Source organism: Gallinula chloropus (assembly GCF_964237585.1).
Source record: "Gallinula chloropus genome assembly, chromosome: 5".
Classification (NCBI taxonomy): Eukaryota; Metazoa; Chordata; class Aves; order Gruiformes; family Rallidae; genus Gallinula; species Gallinula chloropus.
Genome location: NC_140090.1, coordinates 49,813,804 through 49,832,539, shown reverse-complemented (window position 1 = coordinate 49,832,539; position 18,736 = coordinate 49,813,804). Strand labels below are relative to the sequence as shown.

At 47.3% G+C, this 18,736-nt stretch overlaps 1 protein-coding gene across 1 annotated transcript in view; it reads left to right on the top strand.

The window, feature by feature from the left end:
- Positions 1-2,558: 2,558 nt before the first annotated feature.
- Positions 2,559-18,736, top strand: part of PRKG1 (protein kinase cGMP-dependent 1) — a gene marked incomplete at its 5' end in the record, with an annotated part of 496,883 nt that continues 480,705 nt past the window's right edge. Inside the window, one exon of the mRNA XM_084264379.1 lies at positions 2,559-2,824. Within this exon, the coding sequence (XP_084120505.1) occupies positions 2,559-2,824 (266 nt within the window). The remainder of the gene's footprint in view (positions 2,825-18,736) is intronic.

Genomic DNA, 18,736 nt, shown 5'->3' with positions numbered 1-18,736 from the left:
GCATCCTCCTCCTGATGCACACATGACCATTGTAGGGCAAAAAGATGAAATTATATTTGGGAATGGTCTTTGTGACCACCGCTTGTCAGAGGTCTCACTTTCCTTGGTCAGGAAAGAAAGGGATGTGGAATAGCAGCAGTGTGGCCAATGTGAGTGCAAAACCCCTACAGATTGGCTCTGTGTGCTGTCCAAACATGTTTGATCCAAGTATATTTAGGGTTTGGGGTTTTTTTACATGTAATCTGCTGGTTTTCTGGTCGGCTTTGGCATTACTGCAGTGTGTCTTGGCAGTTACCGAAGTGAGATGTTTTTTCTGAAGTTACTAGATCCTGAAATTCTCCAGGAGTTCACATACCTTGGGGACTGGGGCTTTCAGCAACACTGTGGACCCCAAGGACTCTGGGAAGGACCATCCCCACCCCGCACGGAGGAGCATCCCACCCCCTGCATCCTCCCATCCTTCATGTTCCCAGGGACTGAGGACTACCTCTGCCTGAAATTAAAACCATCTTGTGACTGCACACAAACAGGGTATGAAGTGCTCGTGTGTCACTCAGTTATCTCTCAAATTATGGTCATTTTGGGGTCTTGTTTTCTGCGTGGAGGCCACAGATTACAGGTGGCCCTTGAATATGGGTAACAAGCAGTGAGTTTAAAAGGTAATCCTGGAAAGCCTGGTTTGATACTCGTGAAATCTGGCTGTGTAATTGTGTGTTTTATAAGGAAATGATGTATTTCCTGGTGCATTTCTTTCTCTAGTTCCCCTGCAGCAAGTACTTTCACAAACCTGAGGAATGTGGGAATCCTGGGGTGGGGAAAGGGTGTCCTAAATGAAACCTTGTTCCTGAGAAACAAGATTTTAACAGAGAAACATATCACAAAGGGTTCGAGCTCTGGGCTGTCCCCCCACAGCATTCCCCCATCCCTCCAGAGCAGTGTGTGGATGGGCAGATGGCCAGTCAGTCTGTCCAGCTGTGGATCTGTGCCTGATCCAGACGATCGTTCCCTACACGAGGTGGCGCCCTTTGCCTTTTAATAAAGCAAAATGTAATTATTAGCAGTAGGTTTTTAATTATTACACCCCCCCAACACACACACACGCATACATACGCTTGACCCCCTCAGCCCTGTCCCACCCCTTGGCCCCAGAGATGTTCCTGGGCTGGGGAACCAGGAGCAGCTCTGACCCCAGAGTTTCCAACCATGCGTGAAAGGCTGGAGGGACAGAAAAGAGCAGCCCCACCACCCCTAACTGGTTAAAAGAGAGTGCTAATTGATTCTTCCACTTATTAAAGACTCCTTTGATAGAGCCTTGACCTCCCAGCACAGCTCAGCTGCCCTAGCAGGCCTGTGAACCCCAAACCTGGGTTACAAAACCCCAGGGGTGTCACAGGATGGGTGCAGACCCTGAGGGGTTTCTGGGTTCATTCTGTGCCCAAGGCCTGGCTGCCTGCAGTAAGGGGCTCCTGCCCTCCTTCCTGGAAGTGGGGGTGGTTTGGAAAGGAAATGTGATAGGGGAGCCTATGGTGCCCTTTGCCAGCCAGCATTAAAAATTTACATGCATGATGGGCTTTTCTAAATAAGTCCAGAAAGGGCAAGTTCCTGCTGCCTCGGAGCTGCTGGCAAGCACTCAGGCTGCCTCCCTCTAGCCCCAACCAACATCCCCCCTGAGGGGCTCTAAAGCAAGGCACAGACTATCCATGCATGCTGAGATGAGGGGTACCTGGTGTGGGGGGAGTTGAATGCCCCACAGCACGATGGGGGTGGCTGACGTGTGTTGTGGGGTGACCTGGAGGGCAGGGTTGTGGGGCAGCTGGAGAACGGTGGGAACACAAGCCTGGGAGGGAGAGGGAGGTATGTGGGGTACCCCAGCGTGGAGTTATGTGGGATGTTGTGTCAGGGAGGGATGCAGACTTTCATGCTAAGGACAGAGGTCGGATACTCCTGGGATGGGGGTACCCGGGAGGGACTGGGGTGCCAAGGAGGGATAACGCAGCAGCGGGTGATGGGGGTGAGCCAGCGGTGGGATGCTGAGCTGCCGCGAGGAAGGGCCGGGCGGGGCGAGGGGCGGCTCCACGAGGCTCATTAGCAGAAGGCAATTTAATATTTATGAAGTGTTCGTTTGAATCCCAAGTCTTCGGCTCCAGTTACAAGGAGCTGCGTCACCCTCCGATCACATGGTAATTGTTGCTATTTCCAGGATCCCAGCCTCGCAGAGTGGCACAAAAGCTCTTTCCCCTTTTCTTGTCTTTCCCCCCTTCCTCTTTTCCTTCTTTCTGTTTTATTTTTGGGTGTTTCACCCCTTCCCCTTCTCCTGCTTTCCCGCTCGCCGGCTGCCGGCGGAGCTCCAGGCGGCGTTTGGGGATGCCGGGACCGCTGCCCTGACCCGGGGCGGGCAGAAGCCGCCTTCCCACCCCCTCTCACCCCCCCGCCCCTCTCTCGGGGAGCGGATCCGGCCGCTGCCGCGGCGGCTGCGAAGGGTTCCTCGATGAGAGCTGCCCGGCCCGGCCCGGGACCGGCTCGGTACTAGTGCGACGGGGTGGGGGGGCAACCCCAAAATGACCGAGCTGGAAGGGGACTTCACCAAGCTGCTGCTGCTGAAGGAGGAACGGATCAAGGAGCTGGAGCGGCGCTTAGGAGAGAAGGACGAGGAGATCCAGGAGCTGCGCCGGCGGCTGCACAAATGCCAGTCGGTGCTGCCGGCCCCCAGCCCGCACATCGGGCCCCGCACCACCCGGGCGCAGGGCATCTCTGCCGAGCCGCAGACCTACCGCTCCTTCCACGACCTCCGCCAGGCTTTCCGCAAGTTCACCAAAGCTGAGAGGTAGGGACGGGCACACCGCAGCCCCCCGCCCCCACCCCACGCTCCCCTTCCCGCCTCGCAAAAACCCTTCCCGAGATGGAGGGGGAGAGGACATCACGTCCCCCCACCCCGGGTCCCCGGAGAAACGCCATCGATCGTGCCTGGGGCGAGGGAGGGGGGGAGCGCCGGGCACATTTAGTGGCTTTCAGCCGCCGGGAAGAAGCCCTGCGGGGGATCGGATGACCCATTACCGGCTGCCCGCCCCCCCTTCTCTTCCCATCCCCGCCGCGGCTCTGCTCGGGCTCCCCGGGGGGATGCTCGGCTGGGGAAGGGCGGGGGTAGGCGGCGGTGCTTCCCCGGCGCTGGGAAAAGTTTGTGGCGGGGCCGGGAAGTTGTTTGGCCGTTGCCCGAGAGCCAGCCCCGGCTGGTAGCCCCCTCCCGGCTCGTCTCCGGGGCAGGTGCTGCCCTCCCCTCCCCCCCGGACCCCGTTTCTCGACCCCATCCTCCCAACGAAGTCCCAGAAAACGAAAGCCCACGCTCCTCTACCCGTGGGCTTTGCACCAGTGCGTCGTCTCTGCTCATCCCCCTGCAATAGCGTCGGGCACCCACGGTGGGTTTATTGCTGGGGGGGTGAGGGAGGTGGCCATGGGGTCAGCATCACTCATGCTGGGGTCTCTGAGCGTTTCGAGTGTGTGACCCTCTTGCCTTCATACACCTTGTGAAAACGGGGGAGCGTGCTGCTGCACCGCTCCTGGGGGATTCTGAGCGTGACGGGGAAGTCACTGTGGGAGTGTGCAAATTCTGCGGGAGTGTGCAAGTTCTGTGGGGACGTGGGGCCGAGTGTCACCCTCCTCTTGGGAGGAGCTGTTGCTCCGGCGCTCCTGGAGTGGTATGCGGTGTGGCTGCTTCTGTGCATAGCGATTTATTGCAGCGAAATCATGCCTCATGGTGTTTCTTATAGCCAGGCATATTTGGTGGTGGTGGTGGGGGGTTCGTCTCACTCTCCTCATTCTTCACACAAAACGTGCCTTGCCTCCACCCAGGCCAAACTCCTGCCCCTTCTTCTGCAGTTGTCCCCTGCCCTTTGCTTATTTAAAGGTGAGAAGCGGTTGGATTTGGGCTTTAAAAAAAGTTATTGTTTTTTGTGGCTCTTTTTTTAAATCACCCCACAAATTGCCTTGCCTGGGGAGGTGTGTGGCTGCCGGCCTTGCAGGCAGAGCGTGTTGGTTCATCATTCCCCGGATTACTGCTTTGCACCCCCTGCCCGAAGCAGGGGCAGTGTATTGTAGCTGAAGAAGGAACCTGGCTCTAACTTTTTTTCCTTTGCCATTGCTTTTCTTTGAAGACTATGGCCATCCCGAACCTCAACTACTGCAGGGGAAGGGGGGCAGCGAGCTGGCACCAGCGGCAGAGCCGTTGGTGCCCATTCCTGTTTATTAACTCATTTAGGAGGTATTAAACCTGTTCATGGTTCTAGTGAGGTTTAAACTTTGCCTGAGACTTTTTCCCTGCTGTTTCCAGTTCGGAGGCCAGTGTCAGAAAGTGCTGCATCCATGTGATGATGTGAAGGTCGTTTCCCCTGGCCTGCACAGTCCCCATCACCCAGGGATGGTGTTTCAATGTGCGGGAACAAACTCTCCGTGGGGCTTGTGGGCATTTCCCATCGAACTTTGATGCCCCCAGTGTCTTCCTGTACTTTGGCCTTGTTCGTGGGAGCCATGACGATGGTAAACAAGCCAGTTTGGGATTTCTCTTGGGTTTTAATTAAGGTCTGTTTAATTCTTCTCCCGTCTCGTTGCCGGAAGAGTGCCGGGCAGCTACATGCCGTAGGGAACACGCTGCCCCCACAACCTCTTTTTCCTTTATTGTTCTTGTTGATGTGGTTCCAGGTTGCTGCTACAGTGTCCTGGGTGCTGGGGCAAAGAGCTTTGCTGCAGCCGGCCTCTGCCAAGAGGATGACTATGTTTCCCATTTTTTGATGCCGAGCTGAGGTATAAGTGGGTCTGTCTGGTGCCAGCTTCCTTTAATGTCTCTGTGGGTTTCTCTGGCTTTTTCGTCTAAAAGCTGCTGACAGTGTTTTGGCTAATTTATTTATGGGGCTTGCTTACAGACCTGTAACAGGCTGTGTGCTTGTGACAGCAGCCGATCGCATCATCTAAACTGTTCATTCCACCAGCCTTCAAGTCCCCATGAGGCTGGAGGCAGATAATACCTTCTCGCTAAAACCCAGAGACAATGTCCATCCTATAGAAACCCCAAGATGACGTTTAGCTTGTTTTCTGTGTTGATTTCAAATTAATGCTGATGGAAACCTTTTTATCCACGTCTGGGGTCAACCTTCAAATGCTTTTTTAATCTCTGAACCTAAAGACACAGCTATCAAAAGCATATATCAATTCTATTTAGGGCAGGCTTGTCTGTAATATATGCTGACACTTAAAACTCTCAAGAAGTTGATGCTAGTGAATGGGACGCTGGAAACTCAGAAAGTGGTTAAATCCCAGCTGAAAGCAGAGCTGGGCTCTTGCAACACGCTCTGTCCCTGCTGTGAGTAACAGGGTCACAGTTGTAAAGACTTGCAAAGATCTGAGGAAAGGGCTGTGGAAATAGGAAGGTATCGAAAGACCTGTTATCTTTTTTTTTGTCTGGAAGTATGTTTTTATGCTGTTAGTTCTCCTGGTGACTTAATTGCACAGGTTTTTACAGAAGAAAGCAAAGCATTTCCATGTAGAAGGTCACGTGTATGCCAAGTAAATCAGGGTTTGTTTGTTTTTTTCCCCCAAAATAGTCAGGACACTGCTACTTTCTATGCCTGTTTTTCCAAATATAATTCTTCCCTGTTGTTTTCTTGATCCGTTCCTGCTAGTGGGGATCCGTGTTGAGGAAAGAGACACGCTTCTTGTCAATGATTCATGGATTTGTATTTGCTCAGTGAGCTTTTTATTCACTTGAACCTAAGCCCAGTAAGTGATCTGGATCCCGCACAGGTTTGATGCTGTATGATACAGTATCTGGCGGTCGCTAATTGCAATATAAAGAAGGCAAAGCAGTTTGTCTTTACTTTTTCTAGTGTGATTAGAGCCATCTACGGTGCGGCAGGATGAGACGGCGGTTGAGGCACTTCACTAGTGCCTGGGGAAGCAGTTCCTAGGAAGTGATGCCCAGTTGCTAAGCAAAGGCTCTGCCACGGTGCTAGCGCTGTAAATGATAAACGATGAAAAACGTAAATGCCAAGGTGCCCTCAAAGCACTTGGTGAGGACTAATGCCCTGATAAGGATCACAAAGATTTTTGTGACTGCCTTGTTCCTGTGGCGAGGGGGTTTTGAAAACCTGAGGGGTGCTGAGCTGTGGGTTTTTGGCACGTGACAATGCCTTGTGCCTTGCAAATGATCAACGTGAACTATAATCCCCCATCTTTTAAATCATCCTCTCGGTAAATTCCAGCAAATGCATTCTGTAATTCAGAGGTGCAATATCTAATTCTGGCTTAATCCTGCTCATTGGAGCTGACAAGCTTTATTTGAACCCAGGTGATGTTAAATTACTTTGGAAACTGTTAAATGTTTTGAAACAGCAATGAAATCGTCGTTGGGATTAACATGCCAGAGCTATATCTAAAATGCAGTCATGGCCCTACAAGCAATTGCGCTTTACATGTGTGATTATATCCTCAGCTATGCAGATTGGGTTTGGATGATCCTGTCTCTGTGTCTTTCCGCACCAATCTGTGCCTGGCACGGCGCTATCGATTCAGTCTCTGCATCATTTAGGAGAAGTGATGAGTTTCCCCACCTTGTTCCCAATACCTGTCCTTCCTCGTTGCACCACCTAACTTTGTTCCCAACTTTTTTAACCAGTTTTTCTCCTCTTTTACTTTATTTTTGAGAAGCGTTTGCCACAAGATGGCAGTGGGGTCTAACGTTTAAGGCAAGGTATTGGGGTGTGTTGTGGTTTCAGCTTCACAGCCCTGGCCCAGTGGCCTTGTGGATGGTTCCCCAGATAAAATCTGGGCACCTACCTATCTTTTCCCACCTTTTGCCTTGTCTGAGGTGTTAAAGGGGATGTGTTGTTGGGAGTCTGTGTTCACCCATGGAGTTTAAGCTCAGTTTTAAAGGCTTCAGGGTGGTCTGTACTGTGCTGTGGATGCAGGATCGGAGCAGATGCTCTCAACTTTACTTAGGTCCTGGCTCCAGAGCTTGTGAGAATCTGGTGTTTGATGGCAGGATCAACCCACCTCATGGTTACTAAAGTCAAGCTTTGCTTACTGCTCAGGTTAGGACCAAGTAATACGAGATGTCTCTCATCCTTAACTCAAGGAAGGGTCATCTCCAAACCTGGACTGGGCTGCTTGGGTTTTTCCAGATAAAGCAAAAGGATAACCTGCACCACCATGTGCTTCTCCATCTCTTCTCTCCCCCCTCAACACAGTTTTGGCTTACACCATGGCCATGTTCACCACCCTTAGAGCTGGGGAGGGTTGCTCTGCTGATGGCTTAACCCATGCTTTGCTCCAACCACCCCAAAACAGGCAAAATGGAGCTTCTCCCTCCCTGGGCTGCCGGGGCTGTGCCCTTCAGCCCGCAGCCCTCTTTCTGGGAACTCAGCTCCCAGCTGGGTGGCTGAGTTGCGTTAATTTAGACATGATCTCATCATCTGCCAGCCACTAAAGCAATATCGATCCTGCATTTGGCCTCTATGTGAAAAACAATCCAACTGCTTCCTCGGTACCTGTAACCAGTATCCCTCGAGGCCTTGGGAGGCTGGAAAATGAGCATTTGCCTTTTTTTTTTTTTTTTTTTTGACTACTGGGGGCAAATGTGTCACTTGCTGCAACTTGAGTAGTGTTAAGGACAGTCTTTAAGCTAAGGAAGGGACACTTTGGGACCACAGCTCACCTAGTATCCGCTACTGCTAAGCAGCTGTGCCTTAAATAGTTTTAACAGGCAGCTTTTTCTATCTCTGAATCCTTTGATCACCTGCTATTTCTCTTTAGCAACATCTCTGCAAGAATCAGCATCACTTTCCAAAACTCGGAGGAAGGGTCCAGGTGACAGTAGTAAATTTGGCATTAATTACTATCCTAAAAAAAGCCTCTCTTCATTCATTTCCCTGTCACCGATCCGCTCCCAGCATGCTGTGGTGGAACACTCCTTGGATGCTTCGTCCCGTGCAACTGACACCGACGATCCTAAGGACTTTACTAGACTCATATCGCCGTAGGAAGGACTAACGCCACTCTTGCTGCTTGCAGCATCCATAGCATGTTGTATGTTCCTCTCTCTTTGGGCCAATGAAAGAGGGAAGTTTGATCAGGTGTTGCATAACTTGGGAATAGCTGGAAAACATTGAGAAGGGAACAATAGAAATGGGAGCTGGAGTCTTTGCTTGGTTGATCTCCTCTAATTATTTGAATGGAGCAACTGAGTTTGTGGCACGAGGCAGTAGAGGATATCGAGTGAAGCACATGGTGGTGTGCTGTAGGAAGAGGTACGGTATGGGTCATTGGTTCCCTCGAGAGGTCTGAGGTCAGTAAAAGAAGCGGAAGGATTTTAGAGAGAGAAGCAAACGTTTATGGTTAATCAATTGAAACCATTTCCCTCCTTTGAATTTTTAATGGGCTGAAGTTACCGTTGCCCTCCTCACCCTCCCTGGATGCTGCTTTCCTTCAGCTCACAGGAGACGTGAAAAGTGAGCCACAGCACCGGGAATTCACGCTCCCAACAGGCATCGGGTGGCGTCTGTCTGTCTGTCACCGGCAGCCTTGGTCACTGACACCACCTCTTCCGTTGTGTCCATTGGCACTTCCTCATGGGCAAAATGGCATTAGTGCTATGATGGTACACCAAACGTGGCTAAACTGAGCTTTGCCTTCTCCCTCCTGCAGAAGTAATATCAAACAATTTATATAGGAAATAGTAAAAAAAAATAAAAAAAAAAAGAGATGATCCTTGGACCTTGTGGAAAAAAGATGGGCAAGGTGGCAGAATTAAATCTTTTCTGTGTGGGTTTTCTTTTTAAACAAATACTCAAAATATTATCTTCACTGTTTATTGCTCAGTTTTGCACCGAGAAAAAGCTATGACATTATGACGTGACATCCCAAACCTGACAGCCACCTTCATGGTTAACAGCTCACATGGACGCCGCATCGCCCAGGGAGTGGCTGCGTGGTTCCTGTGAGCAGGATCAGGCCTGGGATGGGCAGAGGGTGAGCTGCTGCCCCCGTCCCCAGCTGACGTGGAGTTGTTCCCAGCGGCGTCATCGCAAATTCTTCCTTCTGCCTATTTTTAAATGCCTCAAGTCATGAGGCTGGTGGTGGCTCCCTTGGGGAACTAAACTACAGGCAGGCAGACTTTCAGGCAGCTGCCAGATCATCACGTACCCCACCTTCCCCCTGCCTGGCACTTGCTTGCTTTGCTTACCAACCCCTAAAAAGGCAATTGCATATAAGCTTTAAACTTATAGCTGTGCTCCCAGGCAAGGTGGTGATAAACTGCTTTTCTCTGTCAGGTCTTTGATGTGAGCTCATTAAAAAAACCCCTACCATACATATAAATGGGGGATGGCATTGAGCATATGTGTTGTGTTATTTTCCTGCAGCAGCTGGTGGGCACCGCTTGACTTGGAGGAGAAAAAGGGTCTGGTGACTCGCTTGCCACTGTGTTTTAAGTGCAGCATGTAGATGCAGGCATGTATGGTACTGCAAACTGCTCAGCCACAAACGCTCTTTATTTGGCTGGGTTTTTTTAGTCACAGCAAGTGCCGTTTTTGTCAGAACTGTGCCATGGAAAAGGTAATTCTCTAGTGAAAATCCCCCTGGGCAGTGAAGTGTATCAAAGTAAAATGAGATAGAAAGGACTAAAATAGGACTGAGTCCCTCTCTGCAGCTTCACTAATGAGAAACTTTGGGGAAAAAAAAAAAAAAGCCTTCTCAAGACATCCACTTGGTTGCCTGTGAAGTTGATGTAGGTCCTGGAAAATATCTAACAGAGCTTGGCAAGAGGCTTCGAAAAGAGCTTTGTCCTCTGCTATGACCCCCGGGCCAGAAAACATAAGGACTGCCCCGTTTGGTTGTTTTTTTGTGCTTGTTTTAATAGTGGTTTTTCTACTTTTTGCTTTTTTATGCTCTTTGAGCATATTTGTGACTTTAGTGATAAAGTGATGTAGTCACAAATGAGGGGTGTGTGTGTGGAGGGGATGCTGGAATGGCCAGAGGAAAGGAGGGGTGAGCTCAGGACCATGCGTGTGGTGGTGGCAGGAGCTCGGATACTCCAGACCAAGCCAAACAGGTATCTGCAAGCAGAAATGGTGATGTATTTTTGCATCAAATTCATATTTGGAGCAAAGCCCAAGCTTTGTGCAAAATACTACAAAGGGGAGCAACTATTCCTCCAGTAGTGCAACCAAAGCTCTTGGCTGTGTCCAGTGGGGTCTTGAGAGGTAGAAGGAGCAGGTGGTGGTCGTGTAACTGGGGAAGAAAGGGACTTTAAGTCAGTCCTGCTGCTGCTGTGTCCTGTGGGCTGGCTCATTGTCCTTGGAGACTGCCTCGACTCACCTGCCTGCTGTAGCTGTGATGCTGAAAGTGATGGGAGCAGACCAAAGGCCCTCCAAACAAAACCTTGCTGAGGCTTCTGAGATGCCAGTGGCTTAGTACTCCCAAGTGATGAGCCCTTTGAAGTCAAACATGGCAGGAAGGTGGTTGTGCCTCAACCAAGTCCTCATGGCAAAAGGGTCAACAAATGCTTTAGTGGTTTGGGAGACCAGACATGTCAGGCAGCCAGGGAGGGGCAGACCTGGATTTGGCACAGGCTAAGGTGCCATCCTGGCGAGCCCAAGATAAGGACTAGGCCTTCTTTCACCCACTAACCTCCCGCTCTGTTGCCTCCACCAGTTTCAGTTCAGATTGGGGCTCGATGGCTAGATTGGTGAGATCTGCTTTGTTATTAAGTGGCTTCCCCTTGTCTCAGGTGGAAAATTGAATAAATCCTAAAAAACTTGCGTTGAGGGGAAATGTTTCACTGTGGCAAAAATTAATTGATTTAAATAATACTGGGCTGAATAAAAATGCTCATTTGAATCCTTCTCTCCTGTTGAGCCTGGCTGATAAAGCCTTCTGTTGGTTTTGGGAGGCCTTCTGTAATGCACTCCAACCAGCAGAGCAGGTAGGACTTCTCATTTAGTTCAAACATCAGTTAGCACAGGAAACTGCATCCAGTCCTGAAATACAACAGATGTCTTTCCCCCTGCGACGATGAGCTGTGAAGGACACACTAAAGAAGCTTCACATTGTGTTTCCCTTCCCAAGAGATGCTGCTCTATCCTTGGAAGAGTGAGGGACCATTAGAGTTGGCCATTGAAAAAACAAGGCATGTTGTACACTGTTACAGACCCTGAGGCTGCTCTCTCTAGGGCTTGGAAACATTTCTTTGTTGTACAGGAGAACGTTATCAAGTGGAGCTTTAACAGGGGTGTGTTATGGTTAGCTCACATTGGTGCAGCAGCAGTATTAAAGTCTTCCTGACCTGCAGTGATGTATGATTTGGATTAGAAACAGTAGGAAAAAAAAAGGCTGAAGATGTAACTAAGTGTAAAGAAAGTTTTGACTTAAATTGGTTTGAATTTGCACTCCTTTGGCATTGGCTTTCTTGGTGCATTTGTGGTTTTGAGAATTACTGGTACATAGAATGGGATAAAAACATACCCCATGATGTCCTTGTCACAGTAAATTAATTACAGGCTGATCCTGTGAATGTAAGATGCAAACAGCTCTCAGTCACATGGGCAGAAAACAAAGGATTAATTATCATCAGAGGTCCAGAAGGTAACTGTGCAGGTGGGAAACAGGTTCGGGACATCAGTGCCTGAATGGTGGAGTTTTCTGGCAGGTGGATTGCAGTAACAGAGGACAGTGTGAAGCTGACTGATTCCTGCGAGCGCAACAGGGTGGGAATTCTGAGCTATTTCCATTGGGCTTTGCTCTTTGTGGGAAGCTTCTATAAAAGATTTAAAATCCTGATGGTGATTTTTTTTTTTAATGACGGATTCTGCTTAAAAATAAATACCAGTTTCTGTTCAGTTGTTGGTAATAAGGGATCAGGTCCTGAATCTTGTAATTATACTTTCTATTTTTGTCTCTACCTGCGATATTGTCCATGTTTAATTTCTTTAATCTCTTTAAGGTTTCATATGCTGTGGATTGGCCCAAGAGCCATGCTCTGTATTACATATCCTGTGCTCTATGAAAGTGGGAAGGACAACTGGGGACAATTTCTTGAGCAGTTAATGTGCTGAGATCCTGATCAAATATTCCCAAATCCTCTTGAGTGGCTTAACGTGCGTGCCAAAATTTGTGTGTATGGCAGATGTCTTTTGGTGTAATTTTTAAGCCAAAAGGCAACTTTAATAGCTGGAATTCGTGGGTGTAGCAGGAAGGGGTCCCTTGAAAAATGCATTCTGAAGGGTGGCTTACAGCTGACCTGTTTTTAATGGTTTGAACGCTGAGGAGAGATGGAGAGACTCCACAACCTCCTGGAGAGGTTTTGGAGTCTCTGCAGCCATTCAAACCCTGTGATCCCAGACGCTGTCCTGCGCAGCCTGCTCAAGGGTTGGACTGGATGATCTCCAGAGGTTCCTACCAACTCCTGTCATTCTGGGATTATGCTTTGAATAGGACAGGTGAGGAGTTACTGGACTTACTTAAAAACTTAGCTTAAAAAAAAACCCTAGAAGGAGCAAATACAACAAATATCCCCTCTTGCTAAAGTCCACAGTTCTTGAAAGTTAAAAGAAAATCTGTGTGCTGGGAAGGCTCTCGTGGGAATGCCACAAGCACAGGAAAGCTAGATTTGAAGTAATTTGGAAAGCTGTGAGAGGTCTGAGTGGGCAACTCTGCCTTATAAAATCACTCTGTGATCATTAGACTTCTGCTTTACCCCGTGCCTATAGGAATGTGCCTGGCACTTTGGGGCTGTGAGGGACTCTAATATGGCTTCGGTGTCAAGAAAACCTTTTTATTTTTTGCAGTCAGAGGGAAGCAGCTCCCAGCTGGGTTGGGATAGTTACTGCAGTCATGAGCAGAAGGAAACACAAGCTGCAGCATGGCAGAGAGTATTTTTGGTTAAATTAGCTGGAAAGTTGCTGTAGTCTAGCAGACGCGGGGGAAGATGTTGGCTGTAGCAAGGCTGTGTCTCCAAGGGTACTCCAAGGCATTTTTTTGCTTTTCATCTCCCAGCACTTATCACTGGAGGGCAGTGGTGTCTGAGAAGATGACTGGAAGAAGAAAACCGTAGATAAAGAACGTGGCTTAGCTCCTGGGCGATGAGTACAAAACATGCTCGAAACACTGAGGATGAGAGTGAGAACTTTATTATTTAAGGGTATTTCCTTGTCTTGTGTGACCTTAAAGTCATGTCTCATAGCTAGGTGTTGGTGGATATGTTGTTCCTGTCCCCATCACAACTGCACCGTGAGACACCATGCTGACAGCATCGATGATGCTGTGGAAGATCACAGAATCCTAGAGTCCCCTGAGTTGGAAGGGACCCAGAAGGACCATTGAGTCCAACCCCTGGCCCCACACAGGGACTGCCAAATCAGAGCCTGGGACTGAGGCCATCGTCTAGACGTTTCTTGAACTTAGTCAGGATTGCTGAGAGAGGCAAGAGGAGCACAGAAATTGCTTGCTGTCCAGCCCTGGCATGTATTCTGTTGCTTCCCAGGGCAACAGTTTCTCTCTCTTTCTGCTAGTCCTTTCCCATTCTGCTCACACAGAGGTGGTCCCTGCAGAGCTAGGAGGTGATGGGGTTTCTGCCCTTGGCAGCTCCACCAGTGTCCAAGAGAAGGACTTAGAAGGTGGAGGAAGAGCAGTATTTACACACCTTTGCAGATAACAGCTTGCTTGTTGAAAGCCTTGCTTTCAAGTGTGAAAATCCAAATATGTCAAAGTGAAATCCTAGGGGAGCTGGGCATCGTCATACCTGAATGTCACCTCCTGTGAAGATGGCTGGCTATAAGGCGGGCATTTGAAAACAAGCAAACAGCAGTGTGTAGCAGTCATCCAGTAATTATCCAGCAGCAATTTTAAATGTTCCTAAAAAAAAATATCCCAAATTACTATTTTCCTGTTCTTCAAATACCTTTCAAATACTTTGGAAAGCTGCCAAAAAAAAAACAAAAAAACAAACCCACACAAAAAAACAACCCACCAAACCAAAACCGTAGGTTTTTGTGAAGAAAAAAAGTAAAAAAAAAAAAGTTTACTTTTATTTTTCTGTCAGCACAATACTGGGCAAGATTTAACTAGAGTAGGACATCCTGTAAGTAACAAGCAATTTTTTTGCAACCTGTTTATTTCAATTCATGTTCCTTTCAAGACCAGAACTGGGTACTAACTAATAGTGTGAGATCTTTCCTTTACTGACACATTTGGGTTTATTTTGCAGTTTGATGACTGACAGAATAAAGTTGTTTAGAAGAGGATAATGGGGTAGTTATCAAAATATAAGTATATCCTGTTCAAAGTGTTTTACCTCGGTCTTAATATTTACCCAGCAGAAATGCATTTTCCTTTGCCATGTCATGATGATGTTTGATCCCAGCCACCACACCCTACGATTAAGGAATTTTATTCCCAGGGCCATGTTGAGCTCCTGAGAAAGCCCCCTCCCGGGAATAACCAGCTTTATGGTGGATTTGGCTTGCCTGCTTGCTCAGCCCATTACCCTCTTCTCACCTTGAATGGCACTTGGGTTATGAAATTCAGTTTCCAGCCAAAGGGTTTCTTTGCATCGGCTGTGTATTTAATCGTGGGAAAATGGTGGCAAAATGCCCCTTTAAAATTAATTTTAAAAAATTAAAATGCAGCCTAACAGTGTTAACATTTTGATGGGAATCTTGGTGGTGATGCACATTTCATCCCTCTGGAGATAAGGGACAATCACTGAGCACTTGAAGAAATGACAAGTGTGATTGTGGCAGGTGGCAACTTGATTTGGTGTAGAAAAGGAGAAATGAGGAATAATTAAGCTCAATGAAAATGGGGAAAAAAAACACGTCTTATGACCCTGGGGTGCACCGTGTTTTCTTAACCAGATATGATTTATGTGAACGTTTCTACCACAATGAGGAGCAGGATGGGCAAGGCTACAGTTCTGGAGAAAAAGTGCTCATTCCTTTCTGCGGCATCTCCTTCTAGACCATCAAATTTAACTTTGCAGAGAAGCAAAACCTTGGGTACGTGCAGTAATACTGGGTTACAGAGCATCTCCAGATCCATCACAAGGACCTGCCAGGAGGACAGGTGTGAAGGTGGAGCTGTAGAACTTGTGGGAAAGAGAAAGCAGCAGCAATGGAGAACAGCAGCAATGTCTGTGGGTAATGGAAGAGGATGGGGAATAAATAACATGTATGACAATTGGATTAATTGCAGTAAGTATCATTAATGGTCTATATGCATATGGGCAGTGGTTTGATGACTTAGTAAAAGGGCAAGATGACTTGTTTCTCTTGGTAAATGGGAAAGCATCAAAAAATAATCATTAAATAAAACGTATTAGTGTCAGCAAAGGAATTGTGCTGAGGATGAGGCTCAGGTTGTAACTAAGGACAAATGAAGACCATGCACTGATGCAGCACAGCAAGATACCGTTCCCATTTTAGATGAAATCTCTCATTTCACTTGATGATATGATGTGGCACTTGGCTGGAGGCTGGTGTTGGGGTGGGGGCACAGTGATGTTTAAGTTCATCCTTTCCGGAGTCTTGTGGTTGGTGCTGGTGCTATTTCAGCCTGAACAGGGAGGGAAGGAAGTCTATAGGTCAGCTTTTAGAAGTAAAACTCTCACACCTCAGACCTTAGGCTGTTCTTACCAGTAGGCGTGAAGGCACTTCCGTTTGGAAGCAAGTCTTTTTGCCCCCATTTGGCAGATGGAGAAGGTGAATAACTACCCAGGCTGAGGGTACTGGATAGTAGCATGGCTGTGGGAGATGTGACGTATCGGCTGTATTCATGGTCATTGCTCAAAAATGGAGCTTCTCCCCCTGGAGCTGGGAAAGCTGCATGTGCCCCATTTTGCCATTTTTTTGTGTGTTTCCTTCTGCTAGTGACAGTGCAGAGTGGGACTGTGATTTCAGTCACAGTAACCTTAAACTCACACTAGCCTTAAAATCACCATTTCAAATCTTTCCAAGTAACTTCTGATGCACTGTTCTCCTTGGGTTTGGGCACCTGTGAGGTGACATCTACTCATGTATAATTCCAGAAGAAAGGCTTTAAGCTTGCTGTCTGAGCTCTGTGGAGGGGAGATGCCTCATACTCTGTCGCAGCTTGCACCCTGTTGCTTCTTTGGGGAACAGGTTGTGTGAACTCCTGGGTAGATGATACACCAGCCACCTTCTTGGCAATTTTATTTCTGCCTTAGGCTGACTCTGTAGCTCAGAAAAGGACTATTGAATACTTAAAAAAAAAATCAAAGCAGCATACAAGTTCCACACACACAGACCCCCCCCCCCCAAATTGATTTTTTTTCTTTTTTTTTAATGCTACTTTGAGAAATCTGTGTCAAGGTAAAGGGTGAAATCTATATGTTCCCTTTCATCGTGTAATATATGGTGGAGGCTTTAACGTGGTGTTCTGGCAGCTAGGCTATCCCTGCCAGGAGCATGTTTCTTGCTTTGATCTGCAGTTTTGTTATCAGATGCCTGATTCAGGGAAAGGACTGGATCGTCTTTTTTGGAAACATAGACCAGAGCAATTAGTCTCCCTTGAGGAAGCCCTGAGGTTTTGCATCTTCTTTTCTTCCCTGCATAACTCAGCCCTGCTAAAGCAGAGGCAGCTGAAGCAGAATTGAAATTTGTCCCTTCCCTCCATGGTGTTAAAAAGATCACTTATAAAAAAAATAATTTCAAAGTGGACGTTTTATGGTTTTATGGGAAGTCACTTGTTGTGGCTTCCACAAAGCTCATAGCTCTAGGGGATGATGCTGGAATAAAAATGAGTTGAGCTGGTGTGAGTATTATGGATATGACACTCCTTACTATATAAAACCATATGTTTGGGGGCAGAAGAGCAAAAATGTATGGGAAAGGGAAGTGGAAATGGTGTCATGGGTCACCTGAAGGCCAGTTTTATGGGAATTTTGGTTATCTGATTAATCTCTTCTGAGTCGGTGCAGTATAAACTTATCCTAAAGCATCAGGGAAGATAATCAGCTCATTTCAGAGACCACTTGTGTTCAGTAGATACTGTTACACTTGTGCCTTGCTGCCCACCCAGCTCCTTCAGCTGCAGCTTATGATCAGCTCTTGCACCTTTTTGGCTGGGTTGACTCATAACTTGCAGTTGCTACTCTTATACTGGAGTACCAGCGGGTACAACTGGTTGTCACCTTTCACGTTGGGTTGATTGGTTTCTGTATTAGGAAGGCGGCTTCTTCTCTTTCATTCTGTTGCTGAATTTTAAGCAGCTAAAAATCAACGTTCTTTAAAAGAATTTAAATAAAACATGAAAGTACAGGAGGTAAATGAAACTATTACATGAACACACCGGTTAGCGGCCTGCTGAAATCATGTCGTTAATCTAGTGTTTCTTTGATTGCTCTTGCCCAAGCAAGCATGTGAAGCAGTCCATTTGAGCTGGGTTGGTTTTTGTTTGGGTTTTTTTTTTTTTCCCCCCCAACGACTATTCTTTCAACTCCATTCTGGGCCTGTGATTCATTAGGAGCTGGAAGCAGCAGTTATTTGCGTGGGTGTTGGATTTACTTGTCATACAATCGTTTTCGTGTTGTGAGGGAGAATACGGAGCTGATAAAGTCTGTACATCTGTATTCTGGGTGCATTTCCAGTCTGCAGGATGTTGGGCTTGACAGCATTTGTAACCTTAATTTAGGGAAAGAGACTTTACAATTACGTTTATACCCACTTTTGAGCCCTTTTAGCATGCCTGAAAGATGTCGGATGGCAGAAGAATGAATGAAAATTACTTTAGTTTTCATAAGTGGATATCTTATAAGGTCAGTGAGGCTGGCTGTGCTCATCCAGCCTGATTTGCAGGAGATAGGCCATTAGCCTTTTTTGGCGGTTTTTGTTTTCACTAGTGTGTTTCTGTCTTTCTTTTTAAAAAAAAAATAAAAATCATCTGATCATGGCTTAAAAATTTGCCGGTGACTGAGAAAGCACCACAGTCCCTTGCAAACGGTTGAAATGATTAATTGCCCTAATTGCTTGGCCTTAAATATTTGTTCCACATTTCAAGCTTGAATTCGTGCAACTTCATGGTCCTGCTGTGAAATCCTGCCCTCGCTGTCTGCCAGATTAGCCGTCCATTCTCACGCTTTTCCCCAGTGCTTTCCCGACTGCAGCTCATCGCTTTTAACCTCCCTTCCGCTGAGATAAAAGACCCTGGAGCTGGAGACACGCTCAACAAGCTCAAGTTTGTAAGTCAGCTGGTTTACAGCCATCTAATTACGTTACGTCGCTGCAAATGCTTTTTCAACCCAATTTGCCGTCAGTTTAATAAAACTTGCTAAGTTCATTTCATGACATCTATTTTCCATAGAGCCACATAGATTGGTATTCGTTATATTGCCTTCGTTATATTGCTTAATTTCTTCAGCAATTAAATTGAGAATCGCGCATCCCAAAGGATGGCCAAGATTGATGTCAAGCTGCCACAATTATCTGTGCAATTCCATTTACCTCCTTAAAATCTTTGTGGAGCTTTTGCTTCCCTGTGGCTCTCTGGAATGTTTTTCTCAGGTTTTCAAAACTCACTGAGGATCATCAGCAGAGAAAACTTAATGACCCTTTGGCCTGCCTTTTTTTAAAATTTGAAAAGCCAGTGTGGAAAGACCTGATCCACTCCTTTTTCCGATATTTTGGCTGTGTAGAACCCAGGTCCCATTCTGTGTTTCATCTGTTAAGATGAAGGATAATAA